Source organism: Apodemus sylvaticus, chromosome 12 (assembly GCF_947179515.1).
Source record: "Apodemus sylvaticus chromosome 12, mApoSyl1.1, whole genome shotgun sequence".
Classification (NCBI taxonomy): Eukaryota; Metazoa; Chordata; class Mammalia; order Rodentia; family Muridae; genus Apodemus; species Apodemus sylvaticus.
In genome coordinates, this window is record NC_067483.1 from 73,054,620 (window position 1) to 73,079,412 (window position 24,793).

Genomic DNA, 24,793 nt, shown 5'->3' on the forward strand with positions numbered 1-24,793 from the left:
TGTATATGTGCTCATAATGGTGGCCCTACCATTATGAGTAGAAGTAAATACTACTGTAAACATTAGAGTCTTTGGGTTACAATGATGTTGTGGTACAGGTTCAACAGGCTTAACAACAGCCTTCTCCAAAGCATCACTCCGGTGGTGGATGTTGGTAACATAGGAGACTATGTATGGGGGAGGGTCTGAAATAGCTGCATCTTCCTCTTAGTTTTGCAATATAACCCAAAAAACTCTAAAACCCCAAAGTCCTTTTAGAAGGCCTCGGGGCGGGAGAGACCAGTAGTGGTTAGGAGAGTTTGTACTCCTCAGGAGTACCTGAACTTGGTTCCACCCAAGTCAGACAGCTCCCGAGCTCCTGTAACAGCAGCTCCAGGGGTCTAAGGCCTTCTTCTGGCTTCCTCAGGCCTGGCCTCTGCACACAGCAGTGTAGGCACATAAACCCAGACACGTAAGACTGGTTTCTTAACGCAAAGCAAGCCAGATGTGGTGGCACATGCTCAGATCCCAGAATCTGAGAGCTAGGGAGCATGGGATAAGTTCAAGGCTATCCTCACCCACTCAGCCAGCTGCAGAGCAAGCCCACGGCCACATGAAACCCAGTCTCATAAACTAGGAAAGGAAAACAATCAAGATACTCATACACAGGACCGACCCTCTAGCCTCAGACGTTTTGATTTAATTGCTATGAAATGTACCCAAGCATTCAAACCTTCAAATGCCCTCAGAGTCTAAGACCAACCACTCTCTAGCACACCAAAGAGGAAGTCAGAACTTCACTAGTGATGCCCTTCCCCAGGAAGACCTGGCCTGCTTTGCTGACATTTGACTGAGTAAGGTTCAGACATAGTAAGCAAGGTTCACTGGAAAATAAATGCTACGGATCTGAGATTTTCAAAGACTAAGGAAATGCTCTATTGTCTTCTTAAAGACACTGTTAAATGTGCACAAAAAAATATCTGAGTTAACCATGTCTCCAAAGTCCCGATGTACACATACAATACATATATATAACTTCTGAGAGTGTGCAAGCTGTTGTGACCTTAATGGTTAGAGATATACATTAGGAAGAAGTGAAACATGAAGTTATTGTGTATTCTATAGCACAGTGGCCAGAATATCTACAGATTCCATTGGAAGTTGAACCACAGCTCTGCTAGGTTCTGAGAAATCTAAGTGTACTGACTATGTGTGAAACCTAAGCCTATTGCCAAACCACCCAGAAGAGGGACAAACAAGCTAATGGCCTATGGCTCACACACAGGAAAGTGAAATAGTGGGTAGAAACATTTTTAGAGCTGTGTGTAGCTGGAAGCTGTGTCGACTACCAACATTTTGGGGCAGTTTCTCAATTAAATTTGATTTGTCCATGCCAGTTTCTTATTTAAAATTCAACTTAAAAGTGCTATCTCTGGACAGGCAGTGATGATACACGCTTATAATCCCAGCACTCAGGAGGCAGAGGCAGGCAGATTTCTGAGTTTGAGGCCAGAAAGGTTTACAGAGTTAGTTCCCGGACAGCCAGGGCTACACAGAGAAACTCTGTCTCAGAAAAACAAAAAATAAGCAAAGAAAAAAAAGTGCCACCAAATCTGTATTTAAGAAATAGAAAAAAAGTGCCACCAACCCTCAGCATAACCTCTAAGGCTTTTCAAAGCCAGGCTTCCCTCCCGGATTTCCATCTGAGGTGCCACACCCGGGAGCCGGAAGAGCCATCTCTCAAGGAGTCCACTTCCTTCCACATCCACAGAAACATTCACCACTTTGCACACATGATGGGTATTTTTCTCTTGGCCCAGAACCAGGCTGGTCTCTGTGAAAGACCAGCTTTCCAAGGTTTCACCCAAGGGGACTGGGAGGAAGTCCATGATTTGATGAGTTCTGCCCTGCTACTCAGTGTCTCTCATCCAGTACCTCTGGGCTGCAGTCTGCTGAAGCGGCACCTTCCAGAGAAAACCAAACTCTTTTGATGACTGGTCCTGCAGCTGACTTGCATTCCCCAACTGGATTCACAATTTCTTTTTAAAAAATTCTTTTTAAAGAATTACTTTTTTATTTAATGTTTTTAAAACAGGGTCTAACTATATAGTTCTACCTGGCCTAGAACTAGCTCTGCAGATCAAGCTGGCTTTGACCTCACAGAGATCTGTTTGCCTCTGTTTCAAGAGTTCTGGGATTCGAGGCATGGTGAGGCCATCCCCAACTAAAGATTTATTTTTATGTATGTGTGTTTCTGTATGTGTGGTACGTGTATCCCACACGCATGCAGGTACCCATGGAGGCCAGAAGAGGGTATTGGATTTCTTGGAGCTGGAGTTACAAGAGGCTGTGAGTCCTCCGCAATGGGTGCTGGAACCCATCTCCTCTGGAAAAGCAGCCAGAGTTCTTAGAGGCAAAACCATCTTCCCAGCTCCCTGAACACAATTTCTCGACAATCTTTATTCCTGGTCCCCACCACATCTCCAGATACACTTGAGAGGAACAACAGCAGCAGACACAGCAGTGATCTCTGTTCTCAGGAGTTAGAGAGAGAAGGGCTTAAAGTTTAAGGTCAGAATGGGCAACACGGTGCTGCCCAGACAACCCTAGGCTGCAGAGAAAGATTCTGTCCAAACCAATCAAAATAACAACCCCTTTGCCCCCTAATTTATACACCATAATTTATAATGGGCTAGGATATACTTGGTGGTAGAACATTTGCATAGCGTACACAAGACTCTAGATTTCGATCCTTACTAGCACAAAAAGAAGACAAAACAAACGTAACAATCATACCAACAACAGCAAGAACAAATAGGTAACAGGTGATCTTTTAAGGTTCCTCTTCAATGGGGCTGGAGAGATGGCTCAGTGGTTAAGAGCACTGACTGCTCTTTCAAAGGTCCTGAGTTCAAATCCTAGCAACCACATGGTGGCTCACAACCACCTGTAATGAGATCTGATTTCCTCTTCTGGAGTGTCTTAAGGCAGCTACAGTGTACTCACATATAATAAATAAATAAATAAATCTAAAAAAAAAAAAAAAGATTCCTCTTCAATGATATTATGGCCAAAAAGCCACAGAAGAAACTTGAGTGACAGACTGTTGTCAGCCACTATGTGCACACTAGGAACCAAAGCCAGGCCCTCTGCAAGAGCAGCCAGTGCTTTAACAACTAAGCCATTTCTGTAGCACAGAGGGATTCCCACCCCCACTTTTTTTTTTAAGGAAAAAGAATGATACAAGCCTAATTTCTTTGAAATAACTAGTAATAAGAAATTCTAGAGCATAGAGAGACAACCAAATCTCTATTCAAGGTCAGCCTGATCTACATAATGAGTCCCCTACATAGCAAAACCCTGTCTCCAAAAAAGGGAAAGAAATGAATAAAATGTACTTATCAAAAGCTCTTAAAGCCTTATTTTCAAACACCACCACCGCTTCGATGGGAATCTTATCAAACATTTACTCAGTTTCGACATATTCCTCACAAGACGGTTCCTTACAAAGCAGAAAGGATGGTGACTGTACTGTGGAACAGCATGGCACCAGAGGGCAAAGGGAGCCAGCATCTCCTGGTGACCCACCAGCACGGAGAACATTGTCCCCCCTGTGACATTCCCGCCAAAAACGGAGCCTAAGTCACCAGCGGGCTGCAGGACAATCTACAATATAACTGGCCTCTATTGCTTATATTTTATATGTTGGTGTGAAGCCAGGTGGTGGTGGCACAGGCCTTTAAATGCACTCAGGAGGCAGAGACTGGATGATGTCTGAGTCTGAAGCTAGCCTGGTCTACAAAGTGAGTTCTAGAACAGGCAGAGCTAACAAAGAACAAACAAAGGAACAAAGAGATGGGTGTGAATTTTAAAAACGAGGGAAGTGCTCCTGACTGAAGGTGACTAAGGAGGCAGGGACCGCCAGGATCTGAAGGATCCATCGTCTGAAGACAACAGGCAAAGCAAAGCCACATACTGCACACTAAGACTATTTCTGATGCAAGATATTTCCTATCCATTCACATCGAGGCAGTGAGAGGCCAGTGACTGGAGGGGGGGGAGAGGAGGCGGGGCTAAGAGAAGGCGGGGCGGAGAGAGGCAGTGAGAGGCCAGTGATTGGAGGGGGGGAGAGGAGGCGAGGCTAAGAGAAGGCGGGGCGGAGAGAGGCAGTGAGAGGCCAGTGATTGGAGGGGGGGAGAGGAGGCGGGGCTAAGAGAAGGCGGGGCAGAGAGAGGCAGTGAGAGGCCAGTGATTGGAGGGGAGGAGGAGGGGCTAAGAGAAGGCGGGGCGGAGAGGGGGCGGAGAGGGGGCGGAGAGAGGGGGGCGGAGAGAGGGGGGGCGAAGAGAGAGGGGGGGCGGAGAGAAAGGGGGCCGGAGAGCTGCAAGAGGGAGCAGAGGAGGCGCAGATCCAGATGGCATCAGAAGTGTTTCTGGTGTGCTGAGAGGTTAGAAATATTGGGATAAACATTATGTAATCAGGAGTTTCATACACATAAATATATTTGGTTAACTATTCAAGTTTAAGAGTCGTGCTTTGCCGGATACTTGGAAGAAGTGGGTACTGGGCAGGAGAGAGAGACCCACCGGGGGCTTGGAGCAGAGGCCTGGCGGGGCGGTACTATTTTAATAATTTCCCACTACATATTTCAATATTCATCCTCCGATTCCGATAAGGGGACTGGCCACCCAAGAGAATGTCTTTGGAGAGTGTGCAAAGGAGCTACGTGAAGGGCAGGAAGCATCGCTTCTGATGCTGAGCTGGAAGGGACAGGGGGGACTGCGGATGTTAACCTTTAAACGACCCGAAGGCAGACAGAAGTCTGCATTCTTTCGCAACTTTTCCGTAAGTCTGAAATTATAACAAAATAAATATGAATGAGAAAAGTAAAGTAGTATTTTACTTCCTCTTGCAGATGTTTGAACTACTATAATTCAGGGATGCCTCTGTGGCCTCGTGCAGGCAGGGTGCCGAGCCCCACCTAGAAATGCCCAGCTTGGAGACTTAACCTGCTTAAGTTAAGGGGAGCACTCCTTTCCGCTTGCCCCATCCAGACCAGGTCAGCTGCCTTGGGTCGCTGTCAGCCTCAGCAGCTCCACACCACCTCCTAATTAAGTGTCCCCATGTATTTACAGGCTTCAAAACTGTCTGGCTCAGGTTCATTTTACAGATGAAAATACTCTAGGCCAGAAGAATGACTTATTGAAGGTTTCCAGACCATACAAAAGCAGGATGTGAATAACTCCAAGGTTATTACTTTTTTCCTGACACCATACTCATTAACCAATGCATACAATAAGCTTAGTCTCTTGTAGAGCTAAACTGGACGTAACATCATGTGAAAACCAGTGACAGGTAAAGGAGCATCCATCCCTGGGACCCATGGGGACACGAGGACTCCTGTAGGTTGCGCTCTGCCTCCATGTGCGCGCCATAGCACTAGTGCATGACTGCGCATGTGCACACACTAAATTTTAAAAATGTTAGTAACGTGAAGAAATGGACTCTGTCAAACTAGTTTTAGCTCCAGGTGGGCGTTGCTGCTCATTACGACCCAGTGCCTGAGGAGTCACTGAGGATGTGCAATGTGTGTATTTCAGAATTTTCATCTAACTTCCTCTCTGCTTAACAAAGAAACCCACATTCTCATTGTTTCAGAGTCTCTGGACAGTTTACCACCTCCAGTGTGGCTGGCTTATTACTCTGCAAGTTGTATACACAGAGAGACCACAGCACAACTGAGGGTGAGGAACACATACTGTTACCTGGGTGACAGACACTTAGGGCACCTCATGCATCTAAGACTTTCCCAGACACTTAGATAACTGTGCCTTTTGCTTCCTGACACACCATAACTGTTCAACGGATTGAAACCTCTCAGCTCCTCAGGGTCAGTCTCCCCAGAGCTGAGCACTCACCAGAGACTCTATATGGCAAGAAGTGCCCAGAACGACCAAGTCTGTCAAGTCACCAAGTGTGACGCCAAGGTTATATGGCCAGCGTACAAAATAAGAGTAAACAGTCTCTCACAGAAGAATCATGTTTCCAGTATAGATAGCACAAGGACCTTGGAGGAGGCTAACAAGAAACTAAGTCACATGGCTGTTTTAAAAATAATTTGCAAATCTATATGTTCATGTGAATTTTCAAAGAGAAATGTTTAAGTAAGTCTTGGCTAAGAGGATACCATAGCATCATGAGGAAAAATAAGGAAGCTCTGTCTCTCTCCCTCTCTGTCTCTGTCTCTCTCCCTCTCTGTCTCTGTCTCTGCCTCTCTCCCTCTCTGTCTCTGTCTCTGTCTCTCTGTCTCTCTCTCTCTCTCTCTCTCTCTCTCTCTCTGTGTGTGTGTGTGTGTGTGTGTGTGTGTGTGTGTGTGTAAGCAGGGTCTTTCACCTTACCAGGAGCTTGGCAGACTCAGCTAAACCAGCTGCCAGAGAGCCCCGAGATTCTCCCACCTCTGCCTCCGCAGCACTAATCTTTTACCTGGACACTTCAGTCCTGGCTCTTACGAAGGAGCTGCTGGTACAATTTAAGTCACTGCTGTACTTGAGTGACAAGGACTTGACTGACAGAGCCATCTCCTCTAGTCCTGTAAGAAAGTTCTTTAATGCTGATATAAAATGATCCCCAATATAGATTACTAAACGAAAAAAAATGTAAACACACCCTATACAAAATTTAACTCAAATAGATCAGACTTAAATATAAGAGGTAGGAAAAAAAAAACCACCTGAGATAACTGTTGTGCATTGTTATTAATCAGTGATGGTTTCACTGACCCAAAGGAGAGGCAATAAAAGGGTGGGACTGGAGAGATGGCTCAGCAGTTAAGAGCACTGTTCTTCCAAAGGACCAGGGTTCGGTTCCCAGCACCCACATGGCAGCTCACAACTGTCTGTAACTCCTATTTCAGGGGATCTGACACCCTCACACAGACATACATGCAGTCAAAATACCAATGTACATAAAATAAAAATAAATAAGTTATAAAAAGATAACAATGGGTAAATTGGATTTAATAAAAATTAAAAACTTGTGTGCCTCAAACGCAAGAAACTGACATAAAAACTCTCTAATAGGAGAAAATACTTGCCAGCTGTGCCTAACTTGGTGCACTGTAGGTCAGGGAGAAAACCTACCTCTAAAGCAATGATGGACTTGGCATTGACTGGAGGGGTGCTCAGGGGTTAACAGTACTTCTGCTCTTGCAGAGGACCAGTTCCCAGCACCCACAAGGAGCCTTATAACTTCAGTTGTGGGAAATCTGATACCGCTTCTGGCTTCCTTAGGTGCAGTTCAGGCTTGGCACATTTGCATAATGAAAGAAAAACACTCACACACATAAAATAAAATATTTTAAAATTAAGCACAACCAAAGTAGACAGTGCCCGAGGAATGAGACAGGAGGCTGGTCGTTGGCCTATACCTTAAACACACACATTTGGGGTAAGGATGGCTGTGGGGGCGGGGGTAAGGGCTGGAGGGGGCGAAAGGTGTAGAGCGGGGTGCGGGGAGCAGACATATCTCCCTAGTTCCTTACTCCATTCCGGACTTCCTTAGAAAGCCTGCCCTGCTCTCCAAAGAGATATGAACTTGAAGCAGATAAGATGTTATCAACTCAACCAAATTTTGCACAGTGAGTTCAAGGCCAATTAGCTAGAGAGACATAGTAAGACCCTATTTTACAAACTCAAAATAAAGAAATACGAAAATATAAGTATATTAAAAATGTTGCATAAAGTCACCTTCCAGATACTTCTAAATGTTGTGTATTAAACAAATGAGTTTGAGTCACAGACTTGCTCCTACCCCAAGATATCTCAGCATGTATATGCACATGCAGATATTCCATGGTTTAAAAAACACTTCTGGTCCTGTCATTTTTAGATAAGGGTTACTCAACCTAGAGTGCCTGTCTCATTAGGCTATTTTAGAACTGAAATTAGTTAATGCTTGCAAAGAGCTTAAAATGGTACCTGGCCTAGTATATGTCCCATATGTATATGTCCCATATGTATATGTCCTATATGTATATGTTCCATATCTATATGTTCTATATGTCTCATATGTATATGTTCCATATGTATATGTTCCATATCTATATGTCCCGTATGTATATGTTCCATATACCATAAGAAATAAGTCAGCAGCTCCAAGAATACTTAGGTACATTCCTACTGGACAAACTTATGTCCAAAGAAAATTATTAACCAAGAGATGTTAGCGGGGAGGAGAATGAATTAGAACATGTAGGATATATATGTATTAAAGTGTTGTGGAGAATCTCATTACTTTGTATCCTAACTTTAAAAATTAATAAAAGGCATTTATTTCATTTCTCTTTTCTCTGAAAAATTACCATTATTGGTAATGAGAGTAAAACCTTGGTCCTACTTATTTCTGTTCATCACTTATCTGTCCAAACGGTCTAAGCACTGGCAGGTCCCTAGGCATCTTCAGTCTTCCACTATGCCCGGGGGCTTTTGTGAGTTTGAGCCTCTTGTAGCCCCTTAGTTTGGTGTTTTTCAACTTGTGGGTCATGACCTCTCGGGTGGAGGTGAACGACCCTTTCACAGAGTCACCTAAGATCCTTGGAAGGCAGATATCTCCATTACAATTCGTAACAGTAACACAATTACAGTCATGAAGTAGCTAGAAAAATAATTTTATGGTTGGGGGAGTCACACATGAGGAACTGTGTGAAAGGGTGGCCGTGTTAGGAAGGTTGAGAACACTGCCCTCGTTAACACGCCTGTCCAGCCATCGAGGGCTCTAAACAGGTCTAGGTTTGCACGGCACCTTGCACAGAAGCCTCTGCCAGCAGGAGCTGAGGCTCTCCAGCTGCCTCTTCTCAACAGGCTTGCCTGTGGGAGCTTCATCCACCAGGAGGGAAGCACTGTTGACCCTCTGTGCCTAGAAGGTTCCTGAACACACGCTCTGGTGTTCTCTCTCAGTCTCCCTGTCGGATTTGCTGGGGTGAACAGAGACTAGAAGAAACAAAGCACTAAAAACCAGAGGCTAAAGAGAAGAATCAGAAAGCTAAAAGCAAATAAAAGACTTGCAACGCAAATGTCAAGTTCCCAAACCTCCAAGTAACAAGATGTAATTATTAAATGGAGAGCAGAGAGCCCGGAGCTTAGGGATGAGGGGAACTGTGGGGCCAGTCAGGTTTCTTAACTAGACAGATTCTACAGCACGTCTGAACTGCACAAAGGTAAGAAGGATCTGAAAGGGGCCACTACTGCAGACGGAAGAGCAGACACAGGCAGGGGTAGAGCTTTCCCAGACGTGAGGGACTGCGACTGCCAGGTGCTTACGAGGAAGGGCCAGGAGGACTGGGAAGGGAAGAGTTTGCCAGGAAATGATTCCAACAATGGGCTGCGGAGAGCTGGAGAGGGAGACAAGCAGCCAGGAAGTGACTAACGCACTGAGGGGAGGGTGTGGGGGGGGCAAGACCACAGGCTTGATGAGCTCCAGCAGCTTGGAATGGGGCTGGGGAGACTGCGAGGAGAGCAGGGTGGCATTCTGAAGTTGGTGTGTTTTCTGGTAACGGTAAGAATCAGAAACATAAGGGCCCCAGGAGGAGAAGGCCAGACTAGTAAGAACCAGCCTGAGGGTGAGCAGGACCTCAGAGAAACAGCGACTTCCGGTAGGTAAGAGGTCATGCAGGTGAGTAGCCCACAGGGAGATGATAAACGGGAGAGAGACATCTGTCCATATTCCCCACCCCCACCCCAGCCCCGGGGGGCTGATGTCTGTTTGCCACCCCACCCCCACCTTGTTGGATTGTCAGGATGAAGTGTGTGTTTTATAGGAACGCAGTACCATACAGGGATTTTAGACCTCACTTTTAACATTTGTTTACAGTAAATTATCTATGTACCTCACGAGTTTAGAAAGCTTTCACTCTGATTTTAAAAATTCAAGTCAAATGTGGTGGGTGGTTCATACCAGTAATCCCAGCACTTAGGAAGGCCAACACAGGAGGATTACTGTGAGTTCAAGGCCAGGCTGAGCTACACAGTGAGTCTGAAACTAGCCTGGGCTATAAAGTATGCGAGACTGTCTCAAATATATATATATATATAAATGTGTATACACACACACACACACACATAATGCATTAAATAAAAGGTTGAAAACTCAAAAGTTCCTCCACTTGAAACTTTCAGGTAACAAACTTCAACTTGCAAATGAAATCGTGCCAGCTCTGCTATCCAATGAACTGCCCTCAACAAATACCTGGTGATTCCCTGCCGTGACCCAGGCAGTTTCCTAGGCTTTGCAGTGGGAATCATTCTAAAATAAGCATTCTACACCAGTAACAGTGGAAGAGAGATGTCACTGGTGGACCAAAAGCTAGGACAGCTCCTGAAAGGCTTCGCTCCGGGATCCAGTCTGTATTCTCATTTTATACCCTAAAACCACAAGGTGGAGTGGGTAAACAAGCAAGATTTTATGGAAGCATGTTGGCAGTCAGCGGATTGTTAAGAACAACTGCCCATTGTCATGGCTGGTCAATAGGCGGTACAAGCAGTGCTTGAAGTAAATCTATGTAAATCAATAAATCATCAGTAGATAATAATTGGTCTTTTCGACCCTATTCTTCTTCTGCCTTTATAGCGTCATTAGTGAAAAAGCCAAGAAAGAATAAGTGTGAAAAAAATAATCTCCAGTAGAAAGAATATAAAGCAGAGTAATGCCACGAGGGTGTAATGGGGTCAGCAGGTGTGTCAACAACTTCACTCTGTGACCAGCACGCCCGGTGGCTGGCTGTGCACGCAAGAATGTCGAGTACTGGAACTTCTCAGTCCAGTGTTCTTCCCATTTAACATCTGTCTACAGATGTGGACACACGTAGCAGGTGTGACTGTTAAGGGGAAGGAGAAGAGGGACAAGGGGCATGAGTTTTGATGCAAGACATATTGCCACAGAATGGACCACACTGGCTATTTGTAGAGAGTTTAATCTACTTTCTAAATGGCAGGCCTCTGCCCTGGAAAACTAAAGTCTAGGACAGGAGCCTAATCAAGTTTCAAGGCTGCTCCTCCACACCTACAATGTAACTGTCAGCAGCTTGCAACACTAACAAGTTGTTAGACCACCTAGCTGGAGAGACTTTAAGCCCAGATAATGATGGGTCAGCGGTGGGTGAGCCCCACACCCTGGCCTGGACTGCTTAAACTTGCATCCGTCTCTGGCCCTCTATTTAAACCTTAAACTTCTCAGAACCCTGGGGGTGGCTGGAATTGAATCACTGGATCTCCATGTGTCTTCCCAACGTGGCCACACTAAATAAATCTCCACTTTCCACAGATTTTTGTTTTAACTATTGACTGTTTTCACTTCTCAAGAACCTGGAGTCTTAGGGTAAAGACTGTGACCCCAAGTTGCATAACAGTTTCAAGTACTTAACATCTAAGAGGTGCTGATAGAGATTTGCTAAGTAACTGAACAGAACTTGCGAAGCAACTCTGGATGAGAACAGTGGTGTGTTCCTGCAGGTCCCAGGCTCATGGAGGCTGAAGCAGGCCTGCTTGAGCCCAGGAGCTGAAGGCCCGTCTAGGCAACACGGTGAAAAGAAACCTCAAAAACAGAAAAGCCAGGTGTGGTACACACCTTTAATCCAGCACTTGAAAGGCAGAGGCAGAAAGATGTCCAGTTCAAGAACAGCCTGTGATAAAACAGTGAGATGCTGTCTCAAAAAGAATACTTTGTAAAAGACGAGCCCTTATGTGTAGTTCCTTCAAATCAGCCCAGACTGGCCTCTAACTCACGTCAATCCCCCTATCCCAGCCACTGAAGTGTTGGGATTTTAAGTGTAAGTCACCATACCTGGCTTCTAAAAGAAAAAAGAAAGAAAGAAAGAAAGAATGGTTTCTTTTATACCAGAGCAGGTGGCATTTCATTCATTAACACAAAGTTCCTGCTTCTGCTACTTTTAACACCTGAATTTAAGCTCACTCTGACTGCCCGGTCCCCAACGGCAATGCCTGACATCACACAATTCAGCCCATGAGCTTTCTGATAAAGTGGAGTTTGGGTCTGTTCTGTGCTCCTTTGCTTAAGCACAAATACAACGGGCACCAAAAGAAAAAATAAAAATCAAACAAAACACCCCACACCTTTTCTGTTTCCTTAGGAGAAACAGGAAAAAAAAAAAAAAAAAAACCCAGAACAGATCCCATTTTATACATACAAAATGAATCTTGTATTTCACCTTTATGATATCAACGACTAAGGTTAAATGAAAGTTAGTAATCCAACAGAATCTCACCTACATTTCTGGTTCCAGAGACTACTACATTAAGAACTTTTGCACGAAAGAATGTACTGAGTAATGGATTTTGAACAAATTACACTTTATACAACAAAAGAAACGAGTGGGAGGAAGCCCCTCCGTGTTTTCTTAGCATTTTGACCTCTCTGCAACCACTACTTAGCCGAATTCTGCGACAGAAACAAGTACTTTGCTTTGAACAACACACCAACACACACACACACACAAGTCCTGGGGCAGACACTACTTCAGACGCCCCATAAAACAACTCGTCCAAGACGTCACATAAACCGAGCTGGAGCCTTTATCAAAAACTTGAGTCTGGTTTATTTGGTAAGGGCCTAGGAGGGGGGCTTTTAAAATTAAAGTAAAAGCATGCTTTCTAAGTGTTCTACGACTTGTCAAACTATGGTGCCCATGTTTACCATTAATACGAATTCGACCGAATTCTTTTAAGCCTTTGCATTCTATTCTAGAAGTAACATAAATTTCATCTCTGTGATTTGCAGACACCAGAGGTGAAATAAATGAGATTCTGAGTTTTCAATCACAGAGCTTTAAGAATGAATCTAAGCGCATTCGAAATAGATCTTACCAGGTAAAGGAAAAACACTGGTTTAAACAAGGAAATAAACCAACAAAGGCCCCACAGGTGAAAAATCCTGCAACCTTCCGCCATCTCCCAAAGGTGAAGAACCTCAATTTCAGAGTCGGACTCCCGGGAGGTCTTGAGCGACCCAGAATCACCAGGAAGCGACGGCAGGGGACTGGGCGTGAGCGGGCTCCTGGGACTGCCCCCGGGGAACTGCAAGGTAGGGAGCCCCCCTCTCCGCCCTCCACTCAAAGGGAGCCAAAGAAAGAGGTTCCTCGGCTCCGGGCCGCGCTCCCCGGGCGGCGTGCCCGGGCCCCAGAGCGCGCAGGCCGCGCCCCCTCCCCTCCGCGGCGCCCCGAGCGCGCGCACGGCCGCCGAGCCCCCGCCCGACCCGGCCCGGCATCACTTACACAGCCCGAGCATCGCGGCCAGCACCGACCACAGCCAGCGCCGGCGGGCCGGGACCGCAATCAGTGCCACGGCTCCGACGGCCTCCGCCATCCTGCTCCCGCCGCTCCGTTCCGCCCGGGTTCCCGCTGCGGTCGGCTCGCTTGCCTGAGACCACACGGCTCCAGATCGCGGCTGCGGGCGCGAGGACACCTCCACGCCACTGCTCCCCCGCTCCCGGCCCCAGTGGCCAACCGCCAGCCCTCTGCCCAGCTCCAGCCCCTGTGCCCGCCCCGCTGCCCGCTCATTGGTCTTCCTGGCAACCTGTGAAAGAAGCCATTGGACAACTTGAGTCCCTGTCAGCCCCCCCTCGAGCAAGGCCCCGCCCTCCGGGCCCCGCCCTTGGTGTGTCTTGCAGCACGCCCGCGTACTGAGCCTCTGCAGCGGCACTGCTTTGAGCCTGCCTGCGTGGCTGGCCGTGGGGGCTGCCCTCCGGCCCACCGCCGCCAGAGGCTGCCCTCCTCGCTGAGGGTTGAGCCCTACAGTTCTCTTAATGTTCCTCCCCGCGGCCTCTTCCAAGTCCCGATCTCATCGCTAACTAGGATCTACTTGGTTACTCCTGGCCTCACCTAAAGAAAAGCAATTAATTTAGGGACGGGGTGGGGGAGGGGTAGGAATGTGTTGAAGAGAGAGGTGAGGAGAGACTTCATTCAGTCGTCCAGTTAGAAAAGGACCCACCATCTCTTTGACCAGTGCCGAGTGTCTGTCTTTGCCTGAACTGGATCATTTGCGTTGCAACATGAGAAGTCTCCATCTTGCCCTAACCTAGAGCAGCCCCTCTTTTGGCTTTTCAAAGGACAGGAAAGGAATGGGAATTGGAACTCTTTCCCGCCACCTAGATAACCAGTGAATGCGTTTAACTGTTTGTTTAGCATTTCAGTGTCCCTCGGGCTATAGAGGAAAACTTAGGACGGAGGAAGGGGCCTCACTTCGATTCTGAAAATGACCGGCTGCGAACTAGCTACCCAACAAACCCTAAAGAGTGGGAGGATTCTGAGAATGGTCTTCAAAGGGGCAAAGGAGGGACCAGAACCCAAAACAGATGAGAGTGAACGAAGAACAGGAAAATCCAAGTGATAGTCTGGAGGAGGAAAACAAGTTTTAGACAGGAACATGACTATAGGCGGAGGAGCGTGGTCCAGGAGACCAAAATGTGGTCTCTCCTTTCAGGACTTTTCCAAAAGCCAGTCTTAATAATGTCCTTCCGATGTTTTCACTAGCCTAGCACTTAACCTTGTAGAGCAAATTCCTAGTTACCAGGCAAACGGAGAACACCAGGAATGCATATCGCGGTTATTTTGCCTCTTCTGTGAACAGGTCCTACCAATAGGTGGCTGTGTTCACTGGTTTGTAGATGCACAGCCCTTACACTTCACTTTCAAGTAGCACGCTCTGATACTCAGCATAGACAACCCGATACTCAATTTTTAACACAATTCTTTTTGAGTTTTGTTGCTTCTTCTGAGGCAGGGTCTCTCTGTGTAGTCTTTGCTAGCCTGGAATTTTGGTTATTGGTAAATCTGTTTTTTTAATAAAGATTTTTTTAAAAGGTTTATTTATTTATTATATGTAAGTACACTGGAGCTGTTTCCAGAAATTCCAGAAGAGGGCATCAGACCTTGTTACAGATGGTTGTGAGCCACTATGGGTGCTGGGAATTGAACTCAGGACCATTTGGAAGAGCAGTCAGGAGTCTTAACCACTGAGCCATCTCTCCAGCCTGTGGCATTTGCTGTGTAGACCAGGTTGGCCTCTAACTCACAGAGATCTGCCTCGATTGCTGGGATTAAAGGTCCCAAATGTAACTTGCCTCAAAGCATGTATTACATATATATATATATATATTTGATATATATATAATATGAGTACACTGTAGCTGTCAGACACACCAGAAGGTGGCATTGGATCCCATTACAGATGGTTATGAGCCACCATGTGGCTGCTGGGAATTGAACTCAGGACCTCTGGAAGAGCAGTCAGTGCTCTTAACTGCTGAGCCATCTCTCCAGCCCCTCAAAGCAATTTTTGAAGAGAAAACAAAACCAGTACCTGCAGCTAATGGGACAGTGGTTCTCAAAGTCACGTGTCAAAGCTTCACACATTGTCATTCGCTTCAACACAGACACACTTGGCCAAGAGGACTCTGGGAAGGATTTATGAAAAATATCATATTTGAGGGGGAGTTTTAATGACTAGGAGTCATTACTAGAGACTCATTCTTTTACTAGAGAAATAGAAAAGGCAAGCTGTGGAGAATGAGTCTGAGAAAGAAGAACTGTCTCAAGTTTGAGGCCAGCCTAGGCTGCATCATGAGTTCTAAGCCAGTGTTTGCCAGAGTATAGACTACACTGTGAGACTCTTACCTCAAAAAAATAAAACAAACAACCACAACAACAACAACAACAACAAAACTATTAGAAAAGGCAAACTCTCCGGGCGGTGGTGGTGCACGCCTTTAATCCCGGCACTTGGGAGGCAGAGGCAGGCAGATTTCTGAGTTTCCAGGCCAGCCTAGTCTACAGAGAGAGCTCTAGGACAGCCAGGGCTACACAGAGAAACCCTGTCTCGAAAAAGAAAACAGGAGAAAAAAAAGGCAAACTCAGAGGACAGAAAAGAGTCAGACGGACATGCAACAGCTCTCAGTTTCGAGGGAGAGAAAAAGGAAGAAGGTGAACGGTGTGTGCGTGCGGAGGCGGTGTTTGGAGATCCTTAGGTTTTCCTGTGCACAACAGAGGGGGTGTGGCCACGAAGTCTGTAATGAGGAGTGCTCCTCAAGCCTTTAATCCTACCCTCAGGAAACAGAAACGGGGGTCTGTGAGAATGTGTACTACATAGCGAGTTCTAGGTCTGACGGGATTACTTAGTGAGACCCTGTCTGAGAGAGAGAGAGAGAGAGAGAGAGAGAGAGAGAGAGAGAGCATACGATATCATATGGAGATGAAGAGGAAGGCAGCAGTTGAGACGTGGTTCAGAAAAAGATCGATATAGGAAATACAATCAAGAAAAAGAGTTCTAATTCCTAGACCGTCAACCTCATCTTTAGGATCAGTGTCTACCGCCTTTTCAGCCAGCTCCTTCCTCCGGGCGAGCGCCTCAGTCCACAGCTCATATCTCTGCTCATCTACCAGGACCCGTTCGTTGTTTGACATCTCCAGGATCGGGGAAATTTTGGTCAGGCTGTGCCTCCAGGTAGACGGTCAGTAGGATAGAGGGAAGCACTGATGCCTTACTGATGAATGTGCTTCCAAAGAAGGTCAGAGGTCAAAGGTACCCAAAGCACAGTGAGGCCGCATCATCCACACAGGAGACCAAAGGCCTGGAGCCAATACATCAGAGATGCTGTTAACTCACTCGGAGGCAGACATGAGACAAACTTGAAGACCAGAGACAAGAAAAAATAAGGCCTGGTATGACCCAGGCTGCAGAGCAAATTAAGCACACCCTGGACAATTTCAACAGCTACCAGGCTTTTTAATGAGTGAAACTGTGAATCCAGATGACTCTGGTTGGTGTTCTGGCCTACGTGACTCCAGACAGAACTTTTTGGTTTTTCAAGACAAGGTTTCTCTGTGTAGCCCTGGCTGTCCTGGAACTCACTCTGTAGACCAGGCTGGCCTTGAACTCAGAAATCCACCTGCCTCTGCCTCCCAAGTGCTGGGATTAAAAGCGTGTGTCACCACCGCCCAGCCAGGCAAGACTTTCTTTAAGGATAGTTTAGAAATGAAGAAATATTAACAACTTGAGCAATTATATTGGCTCTGCTGCCAGCCACCATAACTGGCCGCAGATTGTCATTCCTACAACACCGGAGCACAAGGCAAATATGGCTGACATCATCCTGAGCTATAGTTTAGTTTTGACTGTGATTTATTTAGAGTAGAGGCAGAGATAACATACGCATGTATGTATATAATCATGGCATGTATCTTGTCTAAGAAAAAAAAGTATATTTAAACTAAAAATAAAATGCTACCACAAGAGAATGAAATACTATGGTCAGTGAGTAGGGGCAGAAAAATGTTCTGAACTCTGAATGGATGACCAACCATTAGACTCAAAGATGATTCCAAGGACTGGGGTGACGGCTCATGCAGTAAAGACACTTGCCCCCACGCCTGATGACTTCAGTCCCTGGAACTGACATTGTGGAAGGGGATGATAAATTCCTACAAGCTGTCCGGTGACCTACACACACACACACACACACACACACACACACACACACACTAAATAAATAAATAAATAAACGCAACTTTTTAAAAAAAATTATGAATTCAAGGTGTGATGGTTTGACTGAAAATGGCCTCCCATAGGCTCATATATTTGAATACTTAGTCAAATTGTTTGGGAAGAATTAGGAGGTGTGGTTTTATTAGAGGAGGGTTATCGCTGGGGGTGGGCTTTGGGGCCTCAAAAGCCCATACTGTCTCCAGGTAGCCCTTGCTCATGTGCTCTCTCTCTGTCTCTGACTCGCTCTGTCTCTCTGTCTCTGACTCTCTCTCTGTCTCTCTCTATCTCTTTGTGTCTCTGTCTCTGTGTTTGTGTCTCTGTCGCTGTCTCTCTGTCTCTTTGTCTCTCTTTTTTTCTCTGTCTCTGTCTCTGTCTGTCTCTCTCTCTCTCTCTCTCTCCCCCTGCCTGTGCTTGTGGGTCAGATATGAGCTCTTGGCTACTGCTACATACTATGCCGCGCTCATCTGCCTGCCTCCATGCTCCCCAACCCTTTGGAACTGTAAGTCCCAATAAACCCTTTCTTCTGTGACTTGACCTGGACCACCCTGACAGAGGTTTGCCTAAGCAAAATTAGTTTCACTAATAGTCCTGTAGAAAAGAATGCCTTGGTAAAATATCTCTGGTCCAGAAGAGTTATTTTTGCTAGAAAGATTCGAAAGTCTGGAAATTAAGGTTTTTAGTTTCTTCCAAGCCTAGAGACAGAAAACAGTAATGAGGGTAATGATGTCCTCAGGGGTAGTAATTATTAAAGGAGACGTGTGGATCGTGGCAGGGACAGAAGCACTGCTGCACGCCATTACCCACTGCAGCCCGGGAACTTTCTTTAGGTTTTAGGAACCTCATTTAGGTAAAATCTCGTATCCTTCACCACAGCAAACTATTCGAAGATGAGCCTGGATGAAGAGGGGTTGGTGAAAAGACATTTGATTTATTTTTCCAGACAGGGTTTCTCTGTGTAGCCCTGGAACTCACTCTGTAGACCAGGCTGGCCTCAAACTCAGAAATCTGCCTGCCTCTGCCTCCCAAGTGCTGGGATTAAAGGTGTGCACCACCACTGCCCGGCATAAGACATCTTATTTTTAAGCACCGAGTTAAGAGTGGTATTCCTGAAGACAGACGAGTGTGCTTCTCAAAGAGAGCCACCCTTCATTGTCTTTCAGATAGCTACAGATAGGATTCCGGTGAGTTTTTGAATCTATCATCTTCAAAAGAATGTAAAAATGTTAACTTTCTAAATAAGTTACATGCATTTGTTTTGCATGTGTAGGAAAAGACACACGTGCCAAGGCACACGTGGAAGTCAGAGGACAATTCTAAGGGAGTCGTTTCTCTGTCAGGCTTGGTAGCAAGCACCCTTCCCTGCTAAGCCATCTCGGGCCCTTGCTAAAGAGGTTAATAATGAGGCCACAGGGCGGTTCCTGAGGTGCTTCTGATGGAATTATGACTGACACGGCAAGCTGGTAGATTACTGAGACACAGGAAGTTGGGGTGTCTTTATTGTAAATTAAATTAGGAGCTGGAGAGATGTGGTCCAAATTTGATTCTCAGTACCCACTGGAGGCAGCTCATGACTCCAGCTCCAGATGCAACGGTGGTGCCTCGGAGGGCATCTACACTCATGTGTACGTCCACAAATGTGTGCATACACACACACACACACACACACACACACACATACACCATCATCATCATCACCACCACCACCACCACCATCCCCACATTTTTATAACCAAACCAAGCAGGAAAAACAACGCTCGACACAGCATTAACAACCTTATTTGTGAGTGGGGCGGTGGTGGCGCATGCCTGTAATCCCAGTACTCTGGGAGGCAGAGGCAGGCGGATTTCTGAGTTCGAGGCCAGCCTGGTCTACAGAGTGAGTTCCAAGACAGCCAGGACTACACAGAGAAACCCTGTCTCGAAAAAACCAAATCCCAAAAACAAAAAAACCAAACCAACAAACAAAAACAACCTTATTTGTGAGATTCCAGCAAAGTCTGGAAGAAAAATGAGGCCCTGCAGACCATATACATTCAAGCCAAAAGCACGGTTCATCGCTACATATGATGGTAGAATATCGTATATACAAGAACTACTATATGTATAATTTTTATTTTGGTTGTGAGCCTAACCTTTAAATGGCTGAGCCATCTCTCCAGAATATATACATACATATACATATATGCATATAATATTTAAACATATTGGGATCCTTGTTTCAGTCAGAGTCTGGAGAGGCTCTGTTTTCTTCCCATGACCCCACAAGTCTCCCTGCCTTTCTATCCTGCTCCTGAAGGATATGCCACCAGGCACATCATTCAGTGTGCCTGGGATAAAACATCCCTCAAGATTCAGACTCCCTGCACACTGAAACCACACACATCCTGTCTTACAAGGACCTGATTCTAAGGAAGCTTGTTCCCCGGGACTGGACCCCAGGCCGCCCTAGCTGGTTTTATATCTCTGTGATAGACACCATGACCCAAAGCCTTCAGTCTAGTGAGGGAAGCCAAGCAAAGAACTCATGGAACCTGGAGGCAGAAACCAAGGCAGCGACCATGGAGGGACACTGCTAACGGGCTTGCTCCTCATGTTTCGGTCACGTCTGCTTTCTTCTACCTCTCAGGACCACCTGGCCAGGGTGACACTGCTTGAAGGGGGCTGGGCCTCCTCACAGCAATCATTAGAAAGATCAAGCCTCACAGACTTGCCCACAAGCCAATCTGATGGAGACATTTCCTCAGCTGAGGCTCCCTCTTTTTAGGTGACTCTGGTTTCTGTTAAATCCACAAGAGCTATCCAGCAGGAAGCACCACATTCCAGCAAGACAGGAAGCCTTCCCACCCTAAGGCCACCTCTGCTATCAATCCCACTACGGGCGGTTTCGTCCATCGCTGTGATGATAGATGAGAGGGTCTAGTGTCCAGGGAGCAGAGAGTAAAGGCTTAGCTCCTTAGCTGGCCATGGCGGCTCGCACTTGTAATTGCAGGGTGCAGGAGAGCAGGCCAGGATGGCTGCTAAAGGTTTGAGGGGGTTCTGAGTTCCAGTGGGCTGCCCTGGATGGGGAGGAGATGCTAACTCTGCTGGCTCCGGTGAACTCAAGAAGAAAAGGACAGCGTAGACTCTTAGTTTGTGGACACTAGGGGATTGCATTGTCTTAGTGATAACCACTACTTCGTTTAGGAAGTGGTTCTTTGGTTCTTTGGGGCACATTTTTTCCCCGTTAGGTTTTCATGAATAAACTATTCTGGCATCTACAACTCATTAATATTTTAAAGAGTAGTCTCAGAGTCCCGGCCTGGAGCCCTAAGAATTAAAGACTCGAGTTAGGACCGTTTCAAATAAAACAAAGGGCGGAGGCTGCATGCTAGAATCCCAATGCTGTAATTTTTCTAGTGTCAAACCCTAGGGGGAAATTTTTGACAATTCAGGGTGAAGAACCGCTTTGTGCCAAATGCTTGCTGGGCGAGCCAGAGAGAAGCATCTGAGTGCACTGGTGGACGGGAATGAGTGTTCAGGGTAGCCCCCTGCCTGTCATTTCGTACACATTTAGCTATTTGGTAGGATGGTGACTCTTAATTACTCTTCCTCAGAGTACCAAAATGTATATTGATAAAGGAATTTGGGACAAATTGTAGTCACTTAGAATTACCGAATATGACCCTAAATGTCTATCATAAGCATCAATGAGAAATGCTTACAGATTTAAAATAGTTTAGAAGCTATGACTTTTAACAAAATACAGAACACAAGAGCCAGGCTAGTCTTTGTATTGTTTCAATTTTAGCAAATGGTGTGTATTGCTGAAGAAAACACAGGCTGTGACTTCTTTGTCTAACTAAGGATCATGGACAATCAGACCACAATTACACAATTAGTTGACAATTAAACAATAGTTTTAAGTTTGGCATTGGGTATTTTGCCCCCAAGAAATTATGAGAGTCAAGACTGCAACTCAGGCCCGCTGTGATACATGCTTTTAAATAAATTAAATTTAAAATATAAAAATCACAGGTGGACTTTGGTGGGGCTCTGTGAGTTGTGTCCAGCCTGGTCTACACAGTGAGTTCCAGGCTACTGAAAGTTGTATAGTGAGACTGTATCTAGTAAAGTATTGGCTTTAGTATGTTAAAGGATTCCTCCATGCCCAAGAAATTTGGAGTCTGGGATTTATCAAAAAGCTGAACAGCTTTACCAGCTGAAAACAAAACAAAACAAAACAAAACAACAACAGTCTTGAGTAAAAATTCGAGCATAGAAAGGTGGGGATTTGAAGAGTAGTACTTTAAAATGTGTCATTCCAAAGAATGGACGATTTCATCGAAACGGCAAAGTATGAAATAGTAGTGCAACATTGAAAACTTAGTAAGTGGCATTTGTCACAGCATCGCCTATTAGCCACAAAAACAGAATTCTGGTTTTCAAGATAATCGGGCAGCAATAAACTAGTAATGATATCGTTGCGCTGACTAACTTAATTTTCAAAGAATAAAACAGAGAAAAAGAAAAAATTGAAACTGTAACATCCAAACCAAATATAAACAGTACCATATATAAATTACCACATGGGGGCGCCAGCCAAGCATTTCTATAGACCTTTATGATGACAGGAGACAAGGACACATATCGGCTCGTTGGTCTAGGGGTATGATTCTCGCTTAGGGTGCGAGAGGTCCCGGGTTCAAATCCCGGACGAGCCCATCATTTTTTAAACTTTCATTTTCTTTGGACGATGTTAATACATAGAAATCTAGAATGGTTCCTTAAAACCTAACGAGAAACACATGGCACACTTTACATTCAAGTAACAATAAAAGGCATAACCTGGAAGTATACATTTTTTGTTTTGGTTTGTTTTGTTTTTTCGAGACAGGGTTTCTCTGTGTAGCCTTGGCTGGCATAAAATTTTTCTAGTCATGTCCTTTGCCTCGCTCATTCCGACCGCAACGCCTGTCAGGGACCGGGGTGCTCGGTAGTTTGCAGCCGGGTTTAAACCATCGCGCCTGAGTTGCTCCGTCGTGAAGCGGGGCTGCGGCTTCCAGGGATTCTGGAACGTTGTCCTGCCAATCCCCGACGCTCCTGCCACGCGTGTGAGCGTCCGAATCTCCCAGTTTCTCCTGCACTAGCAATGTGCTTCAGCGCCATGACCCGAGCGCGCGCACACACACACACACACACACGCACACGCACACGCACACGCGCACACGCACACACACACACACACAAGTCAGCTGGTCCTTAGCTTCGAAAATAAAATAGATGGACAGCCGTGTTCAGAGGACCAGAATAGATTCACCCTTGGGTGTTTGGATGAGATGCGTGTGAAAAATAAAACTGATTTTAGGTTCCAATCTGTAGATTTTTCACGAAAAAATAAACAAATAAAACCAGGGCTCGTCCGGGATTTGAACCCGGGACCTCTCGCACCCGAAGCGAGAATCATACCCCTAGACCAACGAGCCGCTCTCGGTGACGGTGCTCTCAGCGCCTCCCTTCAGGCTTCCGCGGGGGCTGACCTGGTCCGGAAACCCTTCTCGCTGAGCAGTTCTTTCGGCTCCGAGGCACCGGGACCGGAACCCCTTCCCGCCGAGCCGAGAGGTCCAAGGCGGACCGGGAGGACGCGTCTTTGCCCAGAGGGCCGCTCCGGAGCCGGCTTGCCGGGCCGCCCGCTCACTGCGGAACCGAGCGAGGCTCGCCCACGGGCACCCGGTCCTCGGCCACCGCAGGGAGCCGGCCTGCAAGGGAACAGGCCGGGCGGGAGTCGGTGCCTGAGGCCCGGAGCGCGGGTGAGGCTGGGGAACGCGCCGCAGCCTGGCTCAGGAGATGAAATCTTGGGGTTCTGGGAGCAGCGATCTCCCCCGAAATTCCAACTTATTAAGCACGGTGTAGGGAAGCCGTTCGATGCTCAGTTCAGCTCGGTCCCTGAAGCACTCCTGTTGCCCCCTTTACAGCGGAGGGGACAGAGGTCCAGACCGTGAGTTACTCACACGAGAAGTGGAGTTGGCGGAAGGACCCCCGAGCTCCTGGAAGGTGGGACAATAGGGGCTGGGGCGGGCGGGGAGAGGGACTGGGGTGAGGGCGGGGCTGGGGGAGTGGGAGCCCGTAGCTCGGAAAAGGGCGGTGGGGTGGGGGCACAATGGCATTGAGGCGGATCTCCCTCCGGCACATCTGATCCTTAGGTCCTACTGTCTGGTCCAGCAATACCCCTGACTCCAGGGTCTCAGCCTGGTCTCGGCCCCCAGCCAGGCGGCTAAACTGGGCTAGCCTTAGTCCCTGCTCTCTCCCCGCAACCTTCATGCCTCACCATGCTTAATGCATTAGGACAGGATTGTAGCGATTCCCGCTTTCAAGTCCTTTCTTCCATCCTTTCGCTACCATGGATTCAGTGCATATGGCCTTTGTCCTGTGTCCTGGTCCGACTTCACCGAGAATCCAGCCGGCGTGTTTGTCCAATCATTGGCTCCTGCCAGCCTCTCGGCTCCTCCTCCTTCCCCCTTATTCCCCCCCCCCATCCCCGCCCCATTTAATGCTGCCAAACTTCTCTCTGTATCTCAAGTCCCTATATTCAAGGCCAGCCTGGGCTATATGAGCCCCTGTTTCAAAAACTATTATTTATTATTATTCCAAAATTCATACACAAAGTTAATTGAAACAGATAGGACAGGTAGTGCAGGTCTGAAGCATGTTGACATAGATGAACAATAAAGGTCGACCGGAAAATAAATCGTTTTGCTGGCTACTGCTCTACTAAGGCACTCAACAAACAAAACAGATAGATACATATGAAAATGTTCACGAATAATAGTAAGTGACCCATTGGTAAACTTATGTACATCTTGTATGTAAACCTAAAGAAAATATACCTGAGAATATTTCTGTGAAAAAAAGAATGACCAGGCATGGTGCCACCACAGAGGGAGAAGTAGGTGGGTAGATCTGTGTGAGTTCCAGGCCCCACAGGCTGTGCACACTGAGATCCTGTCTTGAAAAAAAAAATCACATTGAAATACTATTTAACAGTCTAACAAACCAGTCTCTCAAGAAAATAGCCCAATGAGTCATTGTTAGAAATGCCCTGCTGGGCAGTGGTGGTGGCACACGCCTTTAATCCCAGCACTTGGGAGGCAGAGGCAGGAGGATTTCTGAGTTCGAGGCCAGCCTGGTCTCAGAGTGAGTTCCAGGACAGCCAGGGCTATATAGAGAAGAAATCCTGTCTCAAAAAACACCAAGGTGTGTGTGTGTGTGTGTGTGTGTGTGTGTGTGTAAA

The 24,793-nt window shown here is 46.5% G+C and overlaps 1 protein-coding gene and 2 non-coding genes across 4 annotated transcripts in view; 1 reads left to right on the plus strand and 2 right to left on the minus strand.

Annotated features, from left to right (window-relative positions):
• Mpzl1 (myelin protein zero like 1) overlaps positions 1-13,491 on the minus strand; it is a 41,388-nt gene extending 27,897 nt beyond the window's left edge. For both annotated transcript variants that reach the window (XM_052200670.1, XM_052200671.1), the window contains exon 1: positions 13,260-13,491. In XM_052200670.1, the coding sequence (XP_052056630.1) occupies positions 13,260-13,350 (91 nt within the window). In that variant the 5' untranslated portion in view covers positions 13,351-13,491. The remainder of the gene's footprint in view (positions 1-13,259) is intronic.
• An 8,663-nt stretch (positions 13,492-22,154) lies between these two features.
• Positions 22,155-22,226, plus strand: Trnap-agg (transfer RNA proline (anticodon AGG)). The gene has a single exon. It is a non-coding gene; the product is annotated as a tRNA-Pro (tRNA).
• Positions 22,227-22,916: 690 nt separating this feature from the next.
• On the minus strand, positions 22,917-22,988 carry Trnap-cgg (transfer RNA proline (anticodon CGG)). Its single transcript has one exon. It is a non-coding gene; the product is annotated as a tRNA-Pro (tRNA).
• Positions 22,989-24,793: the final 1,805 nt, after the last annotated feature.